The 23,284-nt window shown below is 42.4% G+C and overlaps 1 protein-coding gene across 27 annotated transcripts in view; it reads left to right on the forward strand.

The window, feature by feature from the left end:
* PLEKHA5 (pleckstrin homology domain containing A5) overlaps positions 1 to 21,133 on the forward strand; it is a 245,546-nt gene extending 224,413 nt beyond the window's left edge. For 23 of the 27 annotated variants that reach the window (XM_063593020.1, XM_063593022.1, XM_034935438.3 and 20 more), the window contains 5 exons: positions 2,977 to 3,186; positions 4,161 to 4,301; positions 6,289 to 6,413; positions 10,666 to 10,811; positions 14,430 to 14,540. In XM_063593020.1, the coding sequence (XP_063449090.1) occupies positions 2,977 to 3,186; positions 4,161 to 4,301; positions 6,289 to 6,413; positions 10,666 to 10,811; positions 14,430 to 14,524 (717 nt within the window). In that variant the 3' untranslated portion in view covers positions 14,525 to 14,540. Of the gene's footprint in view, positions 1 to 2,976; positions 3,187 to 4,160; positions 4,302 to 6,288; positions 6,414 to 10,665; positions 10,812 to 14,429; positions 14,541 to 20,264 lie in introns of those variants that run through there. The other 4 variants (XM_034935439.3, XM_055095450.2, XM_055095451.2 and 1 more) reach the window with 1 other exon arrangement.
* Positions 21,134 to 23,284: the final 2,151 nt, after the last annotated feature.

The following is a 23,284-nucleotide window of genomic DNA, read 5'->3' on the forward strand; positions in this document are numbered from 1 at the left end:
TGTTTCTACTTCTTATCTTTATCAATACTCTACCTATTTGATATGAGATAATTTTAAGCTATAAGACAAGAAAGGTACTACATATAAGATATATGGCTAGTCTTTTTTTTTTTTTCAATGGATAGTGTTTCACTCTGTTGCCTGGGCTGAGGTGCAGTAGCATGATCATAGCTCACTGCAGCCTCCAACTCGTGGACTCAAGGGATCCTCTCACCCCAGCCTCCTGGCTAGCTGGGACAATAAGCATGTACCACCATACTCGGCTAAATTTTTTTTTCTTTTTTATTAGTAGTGACGGGGTCTCTCTCTGTTGCCCAGGCTAGATATTCTTCAAAGATATTAAAGTACAACTACAAAGTATATGCCAAAAAAAACTCAGCTGCATTTATATATAGGAAATGTAATGTTTTCAATTAGTACGAAAGTATAAAGATCTATAGAAATAATTATCATGGAATAAAGATAATATATCAGCATTAACATTAATGGTCATGATTCTGTAATACTATTGTTTGTTCAGAGAGTTAGGCATTTTTTACAGATTGGAAGATTTCATTGGAAATGGTAAAGCTAAAATAACAAGTCTACAGAAAAAGGACTACAAAAAGTGCATGTTAAAATCAAGCAGAGGCCAGGTGCTGTAGCTTACACCTGTCATCCCAGCACTTTGAGAGGCCGAGGCTGGCAGGCAGATCATTTGAAATCAGGAGTTCGAGACCAGCCTGGCCAACATGGTGAAACGCTGTCTCTACTAAAAATCCAAAAATTAGCCGGGAATGGTGGCAGGGACCTGTAGTCTCAGCTACTCGGGAGGCTGAGGCATAAGAATCACTTGAACCCAGGAGGCAGAGGTCGCAGTGAGTCGAGATTGTACCACTGCACTCCAGCCTGGGCAACAGAGTGAGACTCTGTCTCAAAAAAAAAACAAAAAAAAAACAACACACACACAAATATAAAATGAAGCAGAAAGATACTAGCAGGTTTAGGCCAGGCATAGTAGCTCATACCTATAATTCCAGCACTTTGGGAGGCCAGGTCTGGAGGATTGCTTGAGCTCAGGAATTCAAGACTAGCCTGAGCAACATAAGGAGACCCCATCTTTACAAAAATTACCAAAAAAAATTAGCCAGGCGTGGTGGCCTGCGCCTATGGTCTCACCTACTCAAGAGGCTGAGATAGGGTGGATCACTTGAGCCCGGGAGGTCGAGGTGAGCCATGATTGCTCCACTGCACCCCAGCCTGGGCAGCAGAGTGACAGCCTGTCTCAAAAAATAAATACATAAGTAAATAAAATTAATTAAAATAATAAGGGAAAATATATTTTACCACTTATTAAGTGGAAATAGTTCATCATAAAGATCTTCATCCTCATCATCTTCACATTGACTGAGTGGAAGAAGAGGAAGTTGTTTTTCTTTTTTTTTTTTTTTTTTTTGAGACAGAGTCTCTCCCTGTCACCCAGGTGCAATGGCATGATCTCAGCTCACTGCAACCTCTGCCTCCCGGGTTCAAACGATTCTCCTGCCTCAGCCTCCCGAGTAGCTGGGACTGCAGGTGCCCGCCATCATGCCCAGCTAATTTCTGTATTTTTACTAGACACAGGGTTTCACCATGTTGGCCAGGCTGGTCTCTAACTCCTGACTTCATGATCCGCCTGCCTCGGCCTCCCAAAGTGTTGGGATTACAGGTGTGAGCCGCCGCGCCCGGCCTAAGCATTTTCAAATATGACTGATTTATAGAAAATAAGTGTTTTCGTAGTTTTATTACGGATGAGAAAGAAAATATCTAGAGGTGTTTGTTTTATTAGTCTTTTCACGGTAAATGTATAACTTAAAACATTACGTTTTCATCAAAATAAAAGAAATCTCTAATATTTAGACACTGTGCCCCTGCTTTTCTCCTCATTTGAGTTTTATTCAGTTTTCTCTTTCAGGGTCAAGTTTTATGCAATTTTCTATTTCAGGGTCATGGGACTGGCTTGCTCCAGAGCTGCCATGTTCTTTATATTATTATTATTATTATTTTTTTTTTTTGAGACAGACTCTCACTCATTGCCCAGGTTGGCACAATCTCAGTTCACTGCAACCTCTGCCTCCTGGGTTCAAGCAATTCTCCCACCTCAGCCTCCCGAGTAGCTGGGACTACTGGCATGAGCCACCATGCCTGGCTAATTTTTTTGTACTTTTGTAGAGACAGGGTTTCGCCATGTTGGCCAGGCTGGTCTTGAACTCCTGACCTCAAGTGATCCACCTGCCTCAGCCTCCCAAAGTACTGGGATTATAGGCGTGAGCCACTGCACCCAGCCTGCCCTGCCCTTTTTTGGTGGTGGTGATGGTGTTTTTTGTTTTACCCAGATTTACTGGAACTGAGTTATGGGGTTTGTTTGTTTGTTTGTTTGTTTGAGATGGCGTCTGGCTCTGTCACCCATGCTGGAGTGCAGTAGCACGATCTCAGCTCACTGCAACCTCCACCTCCTGGGCTCAAACCGTCCTACCTCAGCCTCCCAAGTAGCTGGGACTATAGGCATATACCACCACACCTGCCTGGCTAATTTTTGTATTTTTGGTAGAGACGGGTTTTCACCATGTTGTCCAGGGTGGTCTCAAACTCCTGGGCTCAAGTAATCCACCCACCTCAGGGTCCCAAAGTGCTGGGATTATAGGTGTGAGCCACCACTCCTGGTCCGTATATTTTTTTTAAGCCAAAAAAATACTTTCTATTCCTCTTTTCTCTCTCCTCCCTTATAATATCGTCTCTTTTTCTTTCTGTTATTGAGCATACATCACCAATTACTAGTTAAAGGCACATCAAATAGCAATTTCATGTGCCTTTCTGGTGATATCTAAATGACATTCAAAACCTCTTCTTGTGATTTTGAAAACAAAATAAATAAATGCACTTTACAACATTTTTTATTCCATCATACTTTTCAGAAGTTTTCATTTATGTATTGATATGTTCATTTTTACATTGAAGGAAAGACCAAGAAGTGCAGTGGAACAGCTCTGTTTGGCTGAAAGTACTCGACCAAGGATGACTGTGGAAGAGCAAATGGAAAGAATAAGAAGACATCAACAAGCGTGCCTGAGGGAGAAGAAAAAAGGGTTAAATGTTATTGGTGCTTCAGACCAGTCACCCTTACAAAGCCCTTCAAATTTAAGGGATAATCCATTTAGGACTACTCAGGTATATGAATTGCATTTGATTATTCTTTTGTGTAAATCTAGTGTCACTGAATTTTGGAATCAGAGTTACATGATTCATAGGTCTTAAAAGGTCTGCAGTATGGATACTTATTTTATATTATTTAATTCTCCTAATAATAAGCTAAGACAGCTAAGTAAAATGTAAATAACCCTGAGTTCAAGAGACCAGAGCTAAACTACATGTTGGATGCCCGTGGACCAGTTGTGGACTTAATGTCTTCAACTGTACAGTGATGATACAGCTGCCCAGACTCCTTAGAGACACTAAGAAAATAAAAAGGTTTTCAACAAATGTAAAATGCTATGCAGGTTACCAAGATAGTCCCCAGTTCCCCTCTCAATAAGATGTGTATTGCTCTGTGTCCTGATTTAACATGACCAAAATTGTAGCAGGAGAGAGCTTCTAAATAAAGTTCCAAGTGTGCTGTCCATCACCTCTCAACTTCAGGCTTATAAAGTGATGCCATTTTGTTTCTTTTTGTTTTTTGCCCCTCTTTATAAATTCAGAGACAGCAGCCTAGCCAACCTGTTCAGTAGCTTCTGTCTGGTCTTTCCCTGTTTGTAGACACTTGTCACCTAGCAATAGTATCTTAAAAGTTTGTCTATAATGGCATAAACTGAATGCATCAGCTGAACATGCTTTCCTGTCCTAATGAATATCCCCTCTTTCCACCTAATCAAGTGCAGGCATTGCTAATGGAGACTAAACAAAGCAACAGTTTGAATTGTGGCACATTCTGCAAATTATAAAATGAATGGTTTTTTTTAAAAGAGTTGAGAAAAATGTGTGGAATAGTGCTATACATATAAATTTTCTTTGTTAGTTTTCATAGGAAAACTTCTTCATGAGTGGAGATCCAGCTTTGTTCTATTTTCAGAATTAACAGGCACTATTTATAAAATATACATGCATGCACAGTATGAGTATAAAAATGCTATATGTCTTTTGAGCAGACTCGAAGGAGGGATGATAATGTTAAGGAACTGGACACTGCCATTAGAGAAAATGATGTAAAGCCAGACCATGAAACTCCTGCAACAGAAATTGTTCAACTAAAAGAAACCGAACCCCAAAATGTGGACTTCAGCAAAGAGGTAGCGAGATTATTTTATGAAAGGTATTCCAAAGGAATAGATTTGTGAAGATTAAATCAAGTGGTAAGGTTGAAAATAAAGTATGTTTCTTTCAGTCACAGAGGCCATAGAGCTAAATGAAAAAATAAGCTTTCTGGCTGGGCGCGGTGGCTCACATCTGTAATCCCAGCACTTTGGGAGGCAGAGGCAGGCGAATCACGAGGTCAGGAGATCGAGACCATCCTGGCTAACACAGTGAAACCCCGTCTCTACTAAAAATGCAAAAAAAAATTAGCCGGGCTACTGGGGAGGCTGAGGCAGGAGAATGGCGTGAACCTGGGAGGCGGAGCTTGCAGTGAGCCGAGATCGCGCCACTACACTCCAGCCTGGGCGACAGAGGGAGACTCCATCTCAAAAAAAAAAAGAAAAAAAGAAAAATTAAGCTTTCTTTAGTTTGATTGATGTATTCAGCCACATCAAGATATGCATTAATTGACTGGACACGGTGGCTCGTGTGTGTAATCCCAGCACTTTGAGAAGCTGAGGCAGGTGGATCACTTGAGCCCAGGAGTTTGAGACCAGCCTGGGCAACATGGTGAAACCCTGCCTCTACTGAATACAAAAATTAGCCAGGTGTGGTGGCATGCACCTGTAGTCCCAACTGCTACTGGGGAAGCTGAGGTGGGAGGATCACCTGAGCCCAAGTTGCAGTGAGTAGAGATGGGCCACAGAGTGAGATCCTGTTTCAAAAAAAAACGTGGCGGGCACAGTGGCTCACGCCTGTAATCCCAGCACTTTGGAGGCCAAGGCGAGTGGATCACTTGAGGCCCGGAGTTCGAGATCAGCCTCGCCAACATAGTGAAACCCCATCTCTACTGAAAAATACAAGAGTTAGCCAGGCACAGTGACACACGCCTGTAATCACTACTCGGGAGGCTGAAGTAGGAGAATCGCTTGAACCCGGGAGTCAGAGGTTCCAATGAACTGAGATCGCGCCACACTACCCTGCAGCCTGGAGGACAGAGTGAGATTCCGTCTCAAAAAAAAGAAAAAAGAAAAAGAAAAATTAAAAAAAAGATGCATTAACTGAAAATTTAAAGCATAATCAGTCACAGCTAGATTAAATTATCATTAATCCCAGTTAAGGAATCTTACATCCCAACAGCTAGGTCTTAGCAATATGCACCATCTCTTTTTTTTGAGACAGAATCTGACCCTGTTGCCCAGGCTGGAGTACAGTGGCGCGATCTTGGCTCACTGCAACCTCTGCCTCCCAGGTTCAAGCGATTCTCCTGCCTTAGCCTCCCAAGTAGCTAGGATTACAGGCATGTGCCACCACGCCCAGCTAATTTTTTGTGTCTTTAGTAGAGACGGAGTTTCACCATGTTGACCAGGCTGGTCTCGAACTCCTGACCTCGTGATCTGCCCGCCTCGGCCTCCCAAAGTGCTGGGATTACAGGTGTGAGCCACCGTGCCCGGCCTGCATCATCTCTTTAGACAAATAACTTTTTGCATCCTAGTAGTAAAGAATGTTAATATTATTGATATACTTGAACCTAAATTTATTATCAGTAAATATTTGATAGAGTGTGATTGTTTATTTATTTGTTTGTTTGTTTGTTTGTTTTGAGACGGAGTCTCGCTCTGTCACCCAGGCTGGAATGCAGTCCGCGATCTCCGCTCACTGCATGCTCCACCTACCAGGTTCACGCCATTCTCCTGCCTCAGCCTCCCGAGTAGCTGGGACTACAGGCGCCCGCCACCACACCCCACTAATTTTTTTGTATTTTCAGTAGAGACAGTGTTTCACCGTGTTAGCCAGGATGGTCTCAATCTCCTGACCTCGTGATCCGCCCTTCTCGGCCTCCCAAAGTGCTGGGATTACAGGCGTGAGCCACCACGCCCGACCGTGATTGTTCAATATACTTTATTTTGGAATTATTTTAGATATGCTAATCTAATGTGATAAGAATTCTTTGAAAAGAAAATTTTTCTTTTTATTCTACAGTTAAAAAAAACTGAAAACATTTCATATGAAATGCTTTTTGAACCTGAGCCAAATGGAGTAAATTCTGTGGAAATGATGGATAAAGAAAGAAACAAAGAAAAAATGCCTGAGGATGTTACATACAGGTAATATTTAAGAAAAGCAAAGGAATCATTCACAAAACTCTGTAACTGCTTAAAAATGGTGAACTTCAGAGTCAAAAGTACTGGATTTCAGCCCCAGCTTAGCTACCTAGGAGCTATAGAATCTTGAGCAAGTTATATAACCTCTTAAACTACACATTCCTCACTTGTAAAAATGGCAATAGGGCTGGACGCACTGGTGCACATCTATAATTCCAGCACTTTGAAAGGCCAAGGCAGGAGGATCACCTGAGCCCAGGAATTCAAGACCAGCCTGGGCAACATAATGAGACCTCATCTCTGAAAAAAAAAATTAGCCAGGCATGGTGGCATGTGCCTGTAGTCCTAGTCTGTACTCGGAGGCTGAGGTGAGAAGATCACTTGAGCCCAAAAGCTCGAGGCTGTGGTGACCCATGATTGTGCCAGTACACTCCAGCCTGGGCAGCAGAGTGAGACTCTGTCTCAAAAAAAAAAAAAAAAAGAAGGCATAATAACAGTATCTATCTGACAGGTGTGTTGTAAAGATTAATACGAAAACACATGTGGCCAGGAGCAGTGGCTTATGCCTGTAATCCCAGCACTTTGGGAGGCCAACGGGGGCAGATCACTAAAAGTCAGGAGTTTGAGACCAGCCTGGCCAACATGGTAAAACCCTGTCTCTACTAAAAGTACAAAAATTAGCCAGACATGGTGGTGCATGTCTGTGGTCCCAGCTACTTGGGAGGCTGAGGCAGGAGAAATGCTTGAACCCAGGAGGCAGAGGTTGCAGTGAGCCAAGATCACACCACTACACTCCAGCCTGGGCGTCAGAGTGAGACTCCATCTCAAAAGAAAAGGAAAAAAAAAAGAAAATACATGTACAGCACTTTACACTGTGCTTAGCACCTAGGAAGTATTCAATAAATGATACCTTACTCCAGGTGCATGCCTGTAGTTCCAGCTACTCAGGAAACTGAGGTGGGAGGATTGCTTGAACATGGGAGGTCAAGGCTGCAGTGAGCCATGATCACGTTACTACACTCCAGCCTGGGCAACAGAGCAAGACCCTGTCTCAAAAAAATTTTAAAAAGAGAGATAAATACCTTAAAAAAAAAAGTCAAAAGGCATATAAGCTGTAGCAGAGTAAGCAATTCATCACTGCCTATGCAGTCGGCCCTCCATATTCGTGGATTCATGCCTTTATAGTCGGCCCTCCATATCCATGGATTCCGAACCCATGGATCTGGAGGGCCAACTGTACTATGCCATTTGATATAAGGGACTGGAGCATCTGCAGATTTTGCTATCTGTGGGGGGGCCCTGAAATCAGTCTTCCCAGGTAATGATTGACATTGGTCAAAATTCTAAGCTGTCTCATAAGAGTTCCAGAAATTATAGTGATTTTCTTTTTTCTTTTAGCTATATTTCTTTTTTTGTTTGTTTTTTTTTGTTTTTTTGTTTTTGAGACAGAGTCTCGCTCTGTCACCCTGGCTGGAGTGCAATGGCGCAATCTTGGTCCACTGCATTCGGTTCCCGGAGGGAACCTCTGCCTCCTGGGTTCAGGCAATTCTCCTGCCTCAGCCTCCTGAGTAGCTCGGACTACAGGCGCGTGCCACCACGCACGGCTAATTTTTTTTTTTTTTTTTTTTTTTTTTTTTTAATTTTTAGTAGAGACGGGGTTTCACCGTGTTAGCCAGGATGGTCTCGATCTCCTGACCTCATGATCAGCCTGCCTTGGCCTCCCAAAGTGCTGGTATTACAGGCGTGAGCCATCGTGCCTGGCCATTTTTAGCTATATTTCTTAACTAGCCTTCTTTTTTTTTTTTGAGACAGAGTCTCACTCTGTCACCCAGGCTGGAGTGCAGTAGTGCAATCTAGGCACACTGCAACCTCCACCTCCTGGGTTCAAGCAATTCTCCTGCCTCAGCCTCCCAAGTAGCTGGGATTACAAGCACGTGCCACCATGCCCAGCTAATTTTTGTATTTTTAGTAGAGACAGGGTTTCGCCATGTTGGCCAGGCTGGCCTCAAATTCCTGACCTCAGGTGATCCACCCGCCTCAGCCTCCCAAAGTGCTGGGATTACAGACATAAGCCACCATACCCAGCCTTAACTGGCCTTAAGAGTATATCTTCAATCTTTCCCTCCATTAAACATATTACTGGCACTAGAAAACAGAAATGCTATGGTTTCCTGTTATTAGGAATGCCTTGATTTCTTAAATGAATAGCAAGATTGAATTTGAAAAGTATTTGGCAATGTCTGCTAAGAAAAATATCTCCGCTGAATTTTTGTATTAAGAAGCATAGATTAAAAACACAGTATATTAAAAATTGATGAGTTCATAATGATATAACAACAAAAAAATTACTTGTTGGCCATTTTAGAGGATGCTAGAGAATCAACTTTTAATTCCAAAACTTGGTACATTAAGGGAAAGGATCAAGTATTTATCATGTTTTTTTCCCAAATTGTAACCAAATAGTTTGAGGAAACTTATTTTTAGAAGAATTTCAAGTGGGAGTCAGAGTATCACTGTTTTGTGGCAGGGCGCAGTGGCTCATGCCTGAAATCCCAGCACTTTGGGAGGCTGAGGCGGGCAGATCAATTGAGGTCAGGAGTTTGAAACTAGCCTGGCCAATAATGTGGTGAAACACTGTCTCTACTAAAAATACAAAAATTATCCAGGCATAGTGGCACATTCCTGTAATCCCACCTGCTTGTGAGACTGAGGCACAAGAATTGCTTGAGCCAGGGAGGCGGAGGTCGCAGTGAGCCGAGATCCCGCCACTGTACTCCAGCCTGGGCGACAGAGTGAGAATCTGCCTCAAAAAAAATATATATATGTGTCATTGCTTTGCTAGCCCTAATGCCATAATGGATTTGAACAATATTCCTCAGTGGCTGCCAAAGCTATCAGCTGAAAATCTGACAAGGATCTTTATATGAATGGGTCAACCCAATAACCCCTGAACTCACTGATGTTTGTTTTTTTTTTTGAGACGGGATCTCACTCTGTCGCCCAGGCTGGCGTGCAGTGGCGCGATCTTGGCTCACTGCAACCTCTGCCCCCCGCCCGATTCAAGCAGTTCTCCTGCCTCAGCCTCCCAAGTAGCTGGGTTTATAGGCGCCTGCCACTGTGCCCGGCTAATTTTTGTATTTTAGTAGAAACAGAGTTTCACCATCTTGGCTAGGCAGGTCTTGAAATCCTGACCTCATGATCCTGCCTTGGCCTCTCAAAGTGCTGGGATTACAGGCGTGAGCCACTGCGCTCAGCCATACTGATCATTTTTAACATCACAAAAAGAAACAATCTGTTAATGCAATAGTTCATGACACCCACCTAATGAAGTGCTACTTGCCCCTCCAAAACCTAAATTTGAATAAGCCTTAAAATCATATAACTTTGGCCAGGCGCAGTAGGTCACGCCTGTAATCCCACTTTGGGAGGCTGAGATGGGCAGATCACGAGGTCAGGAGATTGAGACCATCCTGGCTAACACGGTGAAACCCCGTCTCTACTAAAAATACAAAAAGCCGGACGTGGTGGCGGGCGCCCGTAGTCCCTGCTACTCGGGAGGCTGAGGCAGGAGAATGGTGTGAACCTGGGAGGCGAGCTTGCAGTGAGCCTAGATCGCGCCACTGCACTCCAGCCTGGGCGACAGAGTGAGACTCCGTCTCAAAAAAAAAAAAACTTATAACTTTATAGAAAATCTTGAGGGATACAATCATCAGAATCCAGAATGTGATAAACTATATAGGACAGATAGACCAAGTTCTTTTACATATAAATGGCAAAGAATAAAAGGGATCTGGGGCAGTTTGTTTTGGATTAAAGTAGACTTTAAGGAATTTGTCGGGCAATATATGGACCTTGTTTGGATCCTGATTCTAATTCTAAAATGACATTATGAGGCACCAGGAAAATTTAAGCACTGACTGGATATTTGATGGCATTAACATATTAAAAATATGTTCTGAAGTACTTACAAATTAAATATCATATGTAGAATCTGCTTTAAATGGTTTAGGGAGCAAGGATTTTAGGGCTTAGATGAAGCAAGATTGGCAAACCAAGTAATTATTGAAATGAATATACAGGTTTATTATTTGCTCTAATTCTTTTGTTTGAAACTTTCAAAAGAAAGAAAAGATTAATTGTAAGAAAATGTTAGTTGTTAAACATAGGTGGCGGCATCTTTTATAACAAAAAAAAGAAGAAAAATTAATTGTATTCTATAGTGACAAATTTTTAAATACCAATCTATTTTCATCAGCCCTCAAGATGAAACACAGATCACAAATCATAAACCAGAAGAGCATCCTGAAGAAAATACAAAGAACAGTGTTGACGAACAGGAAGAAACTGTTATTTCTTACGAATCAACTCCTGAGGTTTCTAGAGGAAATCAAACAATGGCAGGTAGATAGTATACACTTCATAATTTTCTACCTGGTGCTTCCTCTGAACTTCTAAATTTATTTTCCATGGGGAGATTCTAAGAAGGGAATCGCTTAAGTATCTTGACTACAGATGAGTCAACGTTTGCCTCCCCAAGGGTACCTTCAGGAGGATGCAGCCCCTGCCAGAGTCTACCCTGGCAGAGGGATCAACACATTGGCTTTGGTTTTGCTTTTTCCTTTCGATTTTAACACATAGAGTAAACTTTTTCTAATAAAATCTTTTGGCCGGGCATGGTGGCTCACACCTGTAATCCAGCATTTTGGGAGGCCGAGGCAGGTGGACCACGAGGTCAGGAGTTCAAGACCAGCCTGGCCAAGATGGTGAAACCCCGTCTCTACTAAAAATACAAAAAATTAGCCAGGCATGGTGGCAGCCACCTCCAATCCCAGCTACTCAGGAGGCTGAGGCAGAGAATTGCTTGAACCCCAGAGGCGGAGGTTGCAGTGAGCCGAGATCGCACCACTGCACTCCAGCCTGGGTGACAGAGCGAGACTCCTTCTCAGAAAAGAAAAGAAAATCTTTCAGTACTTGGAAAATCTATCTGTTCTCAGGGCTAGATTCTCAGAGTATTCACAAGCCTGCCACATTGGGAACTGTGGAGGATTTAATATCTAAACTAATAGAATGGGTTTGTTTACTCCAGCATTGCTATAATCCATACCTGGCTGTTCCTTTAATTGTAGAAAATTATTATCCATGGCATTTTAAAAAAACAAGTTGTTCTGTGCTCTATTCTCTCGTATTTTTTGGACTCTTCACAAATCTTTTCTTTTTTTTTTTTTTTTTTCCTGGAGGCAGAGTACTCTCTCTGTTGCCAGCACTGGAGTGCAGTGGTGCTGTCTTGGCTCACTGCAACCTCTGCCTCCCTAGTAGCTGGGATTACAGGTGTGTGCCACCACACCCGGCTAATTTTTTGTATTTGTAGTACAGACGGGGGTTACTATGTTGGCCAGGCTGGTCTGGAACTCCTGACCTCCAGTGATCAGCCCGCCTTGACCTCCCAAAGTGCTGGGATTATAGGCATAAGCCACTGTGCCCGGCCCTGTTACTCTTTTTCTTTATGATTTTTTGGGAGCAGGGATGGGAATTAGTGCATATTATCGCTTTGCTGCTTCTTTTTTTTTTTTTTTTTTTTTTTGAGGCAGAGTTTTGCTCTTTCACCCAGGCTGGAGTGATGTGGCGTGATCTCAGCTCACTGCAGTCTCCACCTCCCAGGTTCAAGCGATTCTCCTGCCTCAGCCTCCCAAGTAGCTGGGATTATAGGTGCCCACCACCACGCCCAGCTAATTTTTGTATTTTTGTAGAGGCGGGGTCTCGCCATGTTGGCCAGGCTGGTCTTGAACTCCTGACCTCAGATGATCCACCCGCCTCAGCTTCCCAAAGTGCTAGGATTACAGGCGTGAGCCACCATGCCCAGCCAGCTTTGCTTCTTTTTTATTTTATTTTATTTTATTTTATTTTATTTTTGAGATGGAGTCTTGCTCGGTTGCCCAGGCTGGAGTGCAGTGGCGCGATCTCCCTTCACTGCAAGCTCCGCCTCCTGGGTTCATGCCATTCTCCTGCCTCAGCCTCCTGAGTAGCTGGGACTGTAGGTGTCCGTCACCACACCTGGCTAATTTTTTGTATTTTTTTTTTTTTAGTAGAGATAGGGTTTCACCGTGTTAGCCAGGTTGGTCTCAATCTCCTGACCTCGTGATCCGCCCGCCTCAGCCTCCCAAAGTTCTGAGATTATAGGCATGAGCCACTGCACCCGGCCCAGCTTTGCTTCTTGTAGTCCACAAGTAAAAAACCATTCCTACAAAACCCCGCCACCACTCCTGCCCTTTTGCAGAAGAGTAAGAAACAATGAAATTCAAGTATTCAGGACCATTCTTCTTAGGAAAAGCATGGGGTTCTGGGCAGAACATCTTCCGTATCTTATATAAATATAACATGTATATGTTATAAATTTAAATAAAATAAATTTCATTTAATTTACTTATTTAAAATAAATTATAAATTTATATTACCAGTCATGTTCCCTTGTAACAAATACTAAGCACTGCCTTTTCCTTTGCCTCTATCACTTACAAGGCAGTATGAGCCGGGTGCAGTGGCTCACGCCTATAATCTCAGCACTTTCGGAAGCCAAGGCAGGAGTATTGCTTGAGCTCAGGAGTTCAAGACCAGCCGAGGCAATGTAACAAGACAACGTTTCTACTAAAAATAATGCTTTTAAAAAATTAGCCAGATGGGATGGCACTATAGACCCAGCTTCTCAGGAGGCTGAGGTAGGAGGATCACCTGAGCCCAGGAGGTTGAGGCTACAGTGAGCTGTGTGATTGCATTACTGCTTTCCAGCCTGAGCAACAGAGCAAGACCCTGCCTCAAAAAATAAATAAATAGCCAGGCACAGTGGCTCACGCCTATAATCCCAGCACTTTGGGAGGCTGAGGCAGGTGGATCACCTGAGGTTTGGAGTTCGAGACCAGCCTGACCAACATGGAGAAACCCCGTCTCTACTAAAAATACAAAATTAGCCAGTCATGGTGGCCATGCCTGTAATCCCAGCTACTCAGGAGGCAGAGGCAGGAGAATCGCTTGAACTTGGGAGGCAGAGGTTGTGATGAGCCGAGATCACGCCGCTGCACTCCAGCCTGGGCAACAAAGAGCGAAACTCTGTCTCTAAATAAATAAAAAAGGTAGCGTGCACAGGAGGTCTCACTTGTTAAAAAAAAAAAATTGTCACTGGCCAGTTTTGGTTATTATGCAGCAGGTCTGCATCAAAGTGTTATGATAGTATTAAAACCACAACATTTAAATCATCCATAGTATTTAGCTGCATAGAACTAAAAAAGTTCCAACAGAAAATTAACCTCAAAGCAAAAAAAAAAATTGTAAAGTATTTTTTTGGTTTTTTTTTGTGTTTTTTTTTGTTGTTGTTGTTGTTTGAGACAAAGTCTTGCTCTCTTGCCCAGGCTAGAGTACAGTGGTACAATCTCAGCTCATTGCAGCCTCTGGCTCCTGGGTTCAAGCATTTCTCCTACCCCGGCCTCCTAAGTAGCTAGGACTACAGGCACGAGCTACTATGTCTGACTAATTTTTGTATTTTTAGTAGAGTCGGGGTTTCACCATGTTGGCCTGGCTGGTCTCGAACTCCTGACCTCAAATGATCCGCCTGCCTCGGCCTCCCAAAGTGGTGGGATTACAGACATGAGCCACCATGCCCAGCCAAAAAAAAAAAAATTTTTTTAAATAGTTGTCAGGAAATATTTTATACTGAATAATTAGATTGCAAATTAGAAAATAACAGGCTGGGCACATAATCCCAACACTTCGGGAGACCAAGATGGGAGGATTGCATGATGCCAGGAGTTCAAGACCAGCCTGGTCAACATGGTGAGACCCCCATCTCAATTAATAAAAATTTGTTTTTAATTATTTAAAAAGAAAAAAAAATCACAATAGAACCAAATGTATCTATTACTTCCTTCTCAAAACATGTTCTAATTTTTGTGGGATTACAGCATCAGGATTTACTTCTCCAAATGTGTCTTAAAGATTTTTATCTTCTCCCATTTTCTTTGTGTGTTTTAGTGAAAAGTCTGTCCCCATCTCCTGAGTCCTCGGCATCGCCAGTTCCATCCACTCAGCCGCAGCTCACAGAAGGATCACATTTCATGTGTGTGTAGTCTTAGAAGAAGTACGTCATTTCCCTTTGCATTTGTGCTTTAGTTTTTTACTTGAATTTTATGACTCATCTGTTGGTTTAGTGAATCAAAACTGGGATTAGTTCTGGACTGTACATAGGGATAGTTGGCAGAACAAGTAGGCATATCTTGGAACCAGGGTCGGTAACAGATTGCTAACATTGGCTCCTCTGATGATTTGCTGTGTGACAGCATTTTCTTTGTCTCTTATTTCATCATCCAGAAAAACAACAAAATTTGGAGCGTATGGCCTGTGCCAAGACTTGCAGTGTTGTGCAGCTGTGCTTCTAGTTAATGTTCCTTTCCATAGCGACCTGAGAATTCTGTTTAAGTCATGACACGTTGACTATGTAATGCTTTTTACAGTTAGGGTGACATGTCTGCCCACTGGGAATTTGCTAATTATTGTAAATGACAATGAAATGTTTATGGTACAGCCAACTTGATGGAATATTAAAATCTTTAATGTCTATCTGATATTATTTCTAAGTAATTGAATTCTATTAAGTCAGGGAGGTAATTACTAAAACCATGGATGGTATCAGGGAGAAGAAGGAATCCTTTCTTGAACAATGTTCCTTAGAGCATAGATTTATAATTGAGAATAGTTTCCTGAATTCTTACTTTTAAACTTTCTAGACAATTGCTAATTTTAACCTAGAATTTAGTATTTATAGCGTACTCTGAAAGTTTTTTAACTTTTTATAAAAGCTCTGGTGTAGAGTAAGAATGTTATGCCTTTTTCTGCATTTTCTTTCTCACAGCATCTACCATATCTAGTAAAATTTGGTGCTTTAGGATTACCACCATTTTCTGCTGAACAGCAGCAGAAACATATAGAGACATTATAAGCATTAGTACTAACATCTTTTTGTTTTTTATTTTCTTGTTTTTTTTTATGTTATTTCTTTTTTCAGAGATGTCACCCATGCTGGAGTGTAGTGGCATAATCACAGCTCACTGCAGCCTTGACCTCCTGGGCTCAAGCAGTCATCCTGCCTCAGCCTCACAAGTAGCTGGGATCACAAGTGCACGCCACCACACTCGGCTGATATTTCGATTTTCTTGTAGAGACAGTCTTACTAAGTTGTCCACGCTGGTCTCAAACTCCTGAACTCAAGCTACCCTCCCACTGCATGAGCCACTGTGCCTAGCCTCTTTGATTTTCACATTCTCAAAATATTTCTTTTATTTTCTCTCCTTTTTTTTTTTTTTTCAAGGCAAGGTCTTACTCTGTCACCCAGGCTGGAGTGCAGTGGTGCAAGATCATGGCTCACTGAAGGCTGACCTCCCAGGCTCAAGCAATCCTCCCACCTCAGCCCCCTGAGTAGCTGGGACTACAGGTGTATGCCACCATGCCAGGCTAATTGTTTTGCAGAGATGGAGTTTTCACCATGTTGCCCAGGCTGATCTTGAGCTCCTGAGCTCAAGTGATCTGTCCGCCTCAGCCTCCCAAAGTGCTGAGATTACAGGTGTGAGCCACCACACCCAGCGTTTTTTCTTTCTTTTCAAGCATTTTTTAAATTTCACTAGCTTTGGGTACAAGTGGTTTTGGGTTACATGGAAGAATTGTATAGTGGTGAAGTCTGAGATTTTAGTGCACCCATTACCCGAGTAGTGTATGTTGTACCCAATCCTTCACTGACCTTCCACCCTCTCCCTTCTGAGTCTCCAAAGTCCGTTATACCACACTGTATGCCTTTGCATACCCATAGTGTAGCTCCAACTTATAAGTGAGAACATATGATATTTGGTTTTCATTTCCTGAGTTACTTTACTTAGAATAATGGCCTCCAGCTCCATCCAAGTTGCTGCAAAATACATTATTTTGTTCCTTTTTATTGCTGAGTAGTATTCCATGGTGTATATAAACCACATTTTCTTTATCCACTCCTTAGTTGGTGGACTCTTAGGTTGGTTCCATACCCTTGGAGTTGCAAATTGTGCTGCTATAAACATGCATGTGCATGTATCTTTTTTATGTAATGACTTGTTTTCTTTTGGGTCGATACTCAGTAGTGGGATTGCTGGATCAAATGATGGATCTACTTTTAGTTCTTTAAGGAATCTCCACACTGTTTTCCATAGTGGTTGTACTAGTTTACATTCCCACCAGCAGTGTAAAAGTGTTTCCTTCTCACCACATCCATACCAACATCTGTTGTTTTTTGACTTTTAAATTATGGCCATTCTTTTTTTTTTTTTTTTGAGATGGAGTCTCGCTCTGTCACCAGGCTGGAGTGCAGTGGCGCGATCTTGGCTCACTGCAACCTCCTCCTCCGGGGTTCAAGTGATTCTCCTGCCTCAGCCTCCCCCGTAGCTGGGACTACAGGCGTGTGCCACCACACCCAGCTAATGTTTGAATTTTTAGTAGAGATGGGGTTTCACCATGTTGGCCAGTGTGGTCTCGATCTCTTGACCTCATGATCCGCCCACCTTGGCCTCCCAAAGTGCTGGCGTGACCCACTGCACCCGACCAATTATGGCCATTCTTGCAGGAATAAGGAGGCATCTCATTGTTGTGTACCTTCTTTTGAGAATTGCCTATTCGTGTCATTTGCCCACTTTTTGATGGGATTATTTGTTTTTGGTTTTTTTTTTTTTCTTGCTGATTTGTTTTGAGTTCCTTCCAGATTCTGGATATTAGTCATTTGTGGGATGCATAGTTTGCAAATATTTCCTCCCATCCTGTTTTCTGGAATCTACTTCCTTTCACACCTTATTGTAGGAACTATAATCTGTGCCCTTTTTTTCAGCCCAAAGTTTTTTGTTGTCTTTTCATATTTGTAACTTTTATTTGAGATTATGTCTACCTGGAACCTCAAAGAGGCTTCTGTTTTTGTCAGTTGGTATCTGTGCAGGACTGAAGTGCTTGCTGGAGAGTTACAAATAACCTAACTGTGATAGTCTTACCTGTGTTCTGCCTTTGTCACTTGTGTTTAAGCCTTTTTTCTTTTTTTTTTTTTTTTTTGAGACCAGGTCTCACCCTGTCACCCACGCTGGAGTGCAATGGTGAGATCTTGGAGCCTTGCCCTCATGGGCTTAAGTGATCCTCCCACGACAGCCTCCCAAGTAGCTGGGACCACAGGCCTGTGCCACCAAGCCTGGCTGATTTTTTGTATTTTTTGTAGAGTAGGGGTTTCACCGTGTTGCCCAGGCTGGTCTCAAACTCCTGAGCTCAAGCGCTCTGCCCGCCTCAATCTCCCAAAGTGCTGAGATTACAAGATTGAGCCACCACGCCTGGCTATGTTTAAACTTTTAATTTAATATGTTTAGAAACGACTGTTGAGGCCAGGTGCGGTAATGCCAGCACTTTGGGAGGCCAGGGCTGGTGGATCACTTGAGGTCGGGAGTTCAGGACCAGCCTGGCCAACATGGTAAAGCCCCATCTCTACTTAAAAATACAAAAATTAGCTGGGCATGGTGTCAGGCGCCTGTAATCCCAGCTACCTGGGAGGCTGAGACAAGAGAATCGCTTGAACCTGGGAGGCAGAGGTTGCAGTGAGCCGAGATCACACCATTGCACTCCAGCCTGGGTGACAGAACAAGACTTTGTCTCAAAAAAAAAAAAAAAAAACTGGGTGTGGTGGCCCACACCTGTAATCCCAGCACTTTGGGAGGCCGAGGCAGGCAGATCACCTGAGGTCAGGAGTTCAAGACCAGCGTGACCAACATGGAGAAACCCAGTCTCTACTAAAATTACAAAATTAGCTGGGCGTGGTGGCACATGCCTGTAATCCCAGCTACTTGGGAGGCTGAGGCAGGAGAATCGCTTGAACCCAGAGGCAGTGGTTGCAGTGAGCCGAGGTCGTGCCATTGCACTCCAGCCTGGGCAACAAGAACGAAACTCTGTCTCAAAAAAAAAAAAAAAAATGGTGACTGTTGCTACTGGTGACATAATAACACAAAACATAGGAAAAATAAACATTGGACTCATTTGATTTCATCTATGTAAAGAGTTGATGACCTCTTAGTAGAAAAATGTATACATTAAGAGCCATTCACATAATATTTTGATTCAATAAACAGATTATGACTGTACACATATCCTTCCAATAATAAAGGATATTCAGAGTTAAAACTCAAGTATATTTCCAGGTTCCTTAAATTGTTATAGGATTTTATTTTGTTTTCTTCTTATTCCAAGAGCAGTGGCATACTGTAATGAGGTATGATTATTGTCGGATATTTTCTAGTCTCATGGTATGCAACTACCACAAATAACTAAAGGCATGAAAACTTGTATTATTTCATATCTTCCTATTATGCATATGCCATCTTTCTGAACTAGTGGTTTTGGCAGGATTTAGGAAACCTTTACAAATGACACTACTATGTAGGCAGCTCAATAATTATTACGTATTTTAGTGGAGTTATGCAAATGTTTGCTCATTTTGTTGATCTTTTGGATTCAGCTACGTTTGGTACTTTTTTTTTTTTTTGCAGTTGCAAGATTTAATAGAGTGAAAACAGAGCTCCCCTAAAATGGGAGGGGACCCAAAGGGGGTTGCCGTTGCCGGCGGTACATTTTTTATTCTGTATTGCTGTTTATAATTGCATTATGTTGGCCGGGCACAGTGGCTCACGGCTGTAATCCCAACACTTTGTGAGGCCAAGGCGGGCGGAACACAAGGTCAGGAGATCGATACCATTGTGGCCAACATGGTTGAAACTCCGTCTCTACTGAAAATACAAAAATTAGCTGGGCCTGGTGGCATGCACCTGTAGTCTCAGCTACTCTAGAGGCTGAGGCAGGAAAATCACTTGAACCCGGGAGGTGGAGGTTGCAGTGAGCCAAGATTGCGCCACTGCACTCCAGCCTGGCGACAGAGTGAGACTCAGTCTCAAAAATAATAAGAAGGCCAGGTGCAGTGGCTCACACCTGGAATCCTAGCACTTTGGGAGGCCGAGGCGGGCGGATTGCCTGAGTTCAGGAGTTTGAGACCAGCCTGGGCAACACGCTGAAACCCCGTCTCTACTAAAATACAAAAAATTAGCTGGGTGTGGTGATGTGCACCTGTAGTCCCAGCTACTCAGGAGGCTGAGGCAGGAGAATTGTTGGAACCTGGAAGGCGGAGGTTGCAGTGAACTGAGATCGTGCCACTGCACTCCACCCTGGGCAACAGAGCAAGACGCCGTCTCCAAAATGATGATAATAATAATAATAATATTGAAGAGAAGGAGGAGGAGGAGGAAGGAAGAAGAATTGCATTACATTATGTTTCCTTGTGGGGCCGGGTATAGTGGCTCATGCCTGTAATCCTAGCACTTTGGGAGGCCAAGGCAGGCAGATCACTTGAGGCCAGGGGTTCGAGACCAGCCTGGCCAACATGGTGAAACCCCGTCTCTACTAAAAATACAAAAATTAGCCAGGCATGGTGATATATGCCTGTAATCCCAGCTAGTTGGGAGACTGAGGCAGGAGAATCGCTTGAACCCAGGACGCAGAGGTTGCAGAGAGCCGGGATCATACCACTGCACCCCAGCCTAGGCGATAGTGGTACCCTGTCTCAAAAAAAAAAAATTGCATTATGTTTCTTTGCTTTGTGAATTAAGCTATGGAAATGAAGAAAAATATCCTTTGATTGTATTGTATTTTAGGATTTTCATGGCCATGCTTGTCAGTTCTGTTGTTACAGAATGTCACCCTTAGTTACTTTGGGAAATGGTAATTAATTAACGTTGCAGGTGTCAAAGTAATTTCCTCTCTCTTATTTTTCAGCTATACTGACTTCTGTTGAAACCATTCAAAGCTAAAGACATGGACCTTCAGCAGTGTAAGAAGATATTGTACAGTATATTTTAAATCTATGAAATTCATAGTTCTGATGCTTTTGGTCACAGAGCATCATTTTATCACTTCTGGAAAATGTTTATTCCAAAACAGCTTTAATGGCCCATATGTACACTTCGTAATCTCAAGGTTATTATTCTGACACCAGCTTGCTGCTATGATTTCAGAGCACATAAGTAAAGGTGCTTTTTAATGTGCAGTCTATTTCCAGAGCTTACTTAGTTGCTGATTTCCAGATTTCGATGTTTCTTAAGTCTAGGTGAATTTATATATATATATTTTTTTGCTTTTCATTTTCTAAAGTTAGTTATTATTTCCATTGAAGCTTGTTTTCTTTTTTTCTTCCCATTTTAGCTACTGCAGTGCTTTTGTTTCACACTTGATTTGTAAAAATTTTATATATATATATTTAAAATGTGCCATTTTATTGCTAAGTGAAGTATGTCCTGTTTTCTGCTATAATTCTTTCTCGGTCAGATTGCAATGTCAGCAGTTACTGCCACACTCCTGTCAGCTTAAACACAAATGTTCCCGCTTATCTTTTCTTAAAAAAAAAAAACAAAGTGTAGGTATTTTGAAGTACTGGGCTTATATTTCATTGGAATACATGTGTACAGCAATAAGCAGGTTTCCAAATCCAGTACTTAGTTTGTGTACAAATGTAATTATGTTCATTGTGTATATATTATACAATGAGCACATGTAATGTATTAAAGGCTACTTACTATTGTTTAAATGCAAATGTTCATATCTCATTTCTTTTTTTATCATGTTAAATAAATGTTGATGTTCTTAAATCAGTGTTAGAATTTTTGTTCTTTCCATCCAAAATTGAAAGTCTTAAGACTCAAGAGACCTCTAGAAGAAAAGGTACTCTGTTAATTTTATAATCCTAGACAACATCTGAAAAGATCCTTGTCGGTCCAACCCTCTCATGTCAAAGTTGAGGACCTTGAGGCTCAAAGAGATCAATTGAGTTGGCCACAATTTAATGACAGAATTTTGACCAGACTATAGTTTTTTCTGACTTTTTCTCTAAGTACATTACATTAGCTCATTACCACTAGAGGAGTTTAGTTTTGTGAAGTCTTTTACCACGTTTCTATTTGCTTCCATGTTTCAGAAAGTAACTTCAAGCATCAGTAGTCCTGCTCTGTTTAGGGATTGGACTTTGAGAGAGGTGTGTAAGGCAGCTATTTGTCTGACATGGGTAGCTAGAAACCGTTTCATCGTAAGTAGGACCCTCAGAGATCATTTTCTCTTACAATACATTCTTTGCAGATGTTCACGCTCTTCAGAATCAATTACATTTTCTTCCCTCTGTAACCTTTTGTTCATGCCATATATTGTTCCCAGAGTACACGGAAATTTGATGCTTTTGGATTCCTGCATAAAATGGCTGAAACTAAATTGGCATTAGTCAGTCTTTTTTTCCTCCCCATCCTGTTAAAGAGGATTTCGATTTAATTCAAAATGCAAATGTATAAAAATTCTTCTGCAAACACAATGAAATGAAAATAGATACAATGTATATTGGGAGGTGAAAGAAAACAGAAGTTAAAATGGACACCTCTCTGTGTCCCTGTACATATGTGTAATATGTTTACACATACTACCTTTCTCTAAAGATGTCACACAAAAGTCTTCTCAAAAGAAATAGTCACCAAATTATTATTTCCCTTTAGTCATGATACAATGATTGTTTCAGATCCTTTGTCAGTGTGTTGGGGAACAACTGCTATTATTCGGGTTTTGTTTGGGTTTTTTTTATTTTTATTTATTTTTTTTTATTTTTTTTTTTTTGAGATGGAGTCTTGCTCTGTCACACAGTCTGCAGTATAGTGGCGTGATCTCGGCTCACTGCAACCTCTGCCTCCTGGGTTCAAGCGATTCTCCTGCCTCAGCCTCCTGAGTAGCTGGGATTACAGGCTCATTTTGGGGGGTTTTGGGGGGATTTTTTGAGATGGAGTCTCGCTCTGTTGCCAGGCTGGAGTGCAGAGGCCTGATCTCAGCTCACTGCAAGCTCCGCCTCTTGGGTTCAAGGGATTCTCCTGCCTCAGCCTCCCGAGTAGCTGGGATTACAGGAGCCCGCCACCACGCCCAGCTGATTTTTGTATTTCTTTGTTTTGTTTTTTTGAGATGGAGTCTCGCTCTGTCGCCCAGGCTGGAGTGCAGTGGCACGATCTCCGCTCACTGCAAGCTCCACCTCCCAGGTTCACGCCATTCTCCTGCCTCAGCCTCCTGAGTAGCTTGGACTACAGGCGCCCGCCACCACGCCCGGCTAATTTTTTGTATTCTTTAGTAGAGACGGGGTTTCACCATGTTAGCCAGGATGGTCTCAATCTCCTGACCTCATGATCCACCTGCCTTGGCCTCCCAAAGTCCTGGGATTACAGGTGTGAGCCACCGCACCCGGCCGATTTTTGTATTTTTAGTAGAGATGGGGTTTCACCGTGTTGACTAGGATGGTCTCGATCTCTTGACCTCGTGATCCGCCCACCACAGCCTCGCAAAGTGCTGGGATTACACCTAGCCTGGCCTAATTTTTGTATTTTTAAATAGAAACGGGGTTTCACCATGTTAGCCAGGCTGGTCTCAAATTCCTGACCTTGTGATCCACCCACCTTGGCTTCCCAAAGTGCTAGGATTACAGGCATGAGCTACCGCACCCAGCCTTGTTTGGGTTTTTGTGGGAAGGGAGTATATGTGTGTGTGTGTCTCTTTGGTTTTATTAAGCACAACATTTTTTAACTATTCCAAGAAGGAAAAATGTTACTTACTGGGATCCCTAGAAGCCTAGGAAATATGGAGAAAGCAGCATGAACTAGTTGTGATTCTTGTCAACATTTCAGAAAGCCAGATGAAAATCATTTATTCACAAACAGTAAGTCCATCAGGCATGGTGGCTCATGTCTGAAATCCCAGCATTCTGGGAGTCTGAGGCAGGT

This window comes from Pan paniscus, chromosome 10, assembly GCF_029289425.2.
Source record: "Pan paniscus chromosome 10, NHGRI_mPanPan1-v2.0_pri, whole genome shotgun sequence".
NCBI classification, from domain to species: Eukaryota; Metazoa; Chordata; class Mammalia; order Primates; family Hominidae; genus Pan; species Pan paniscus.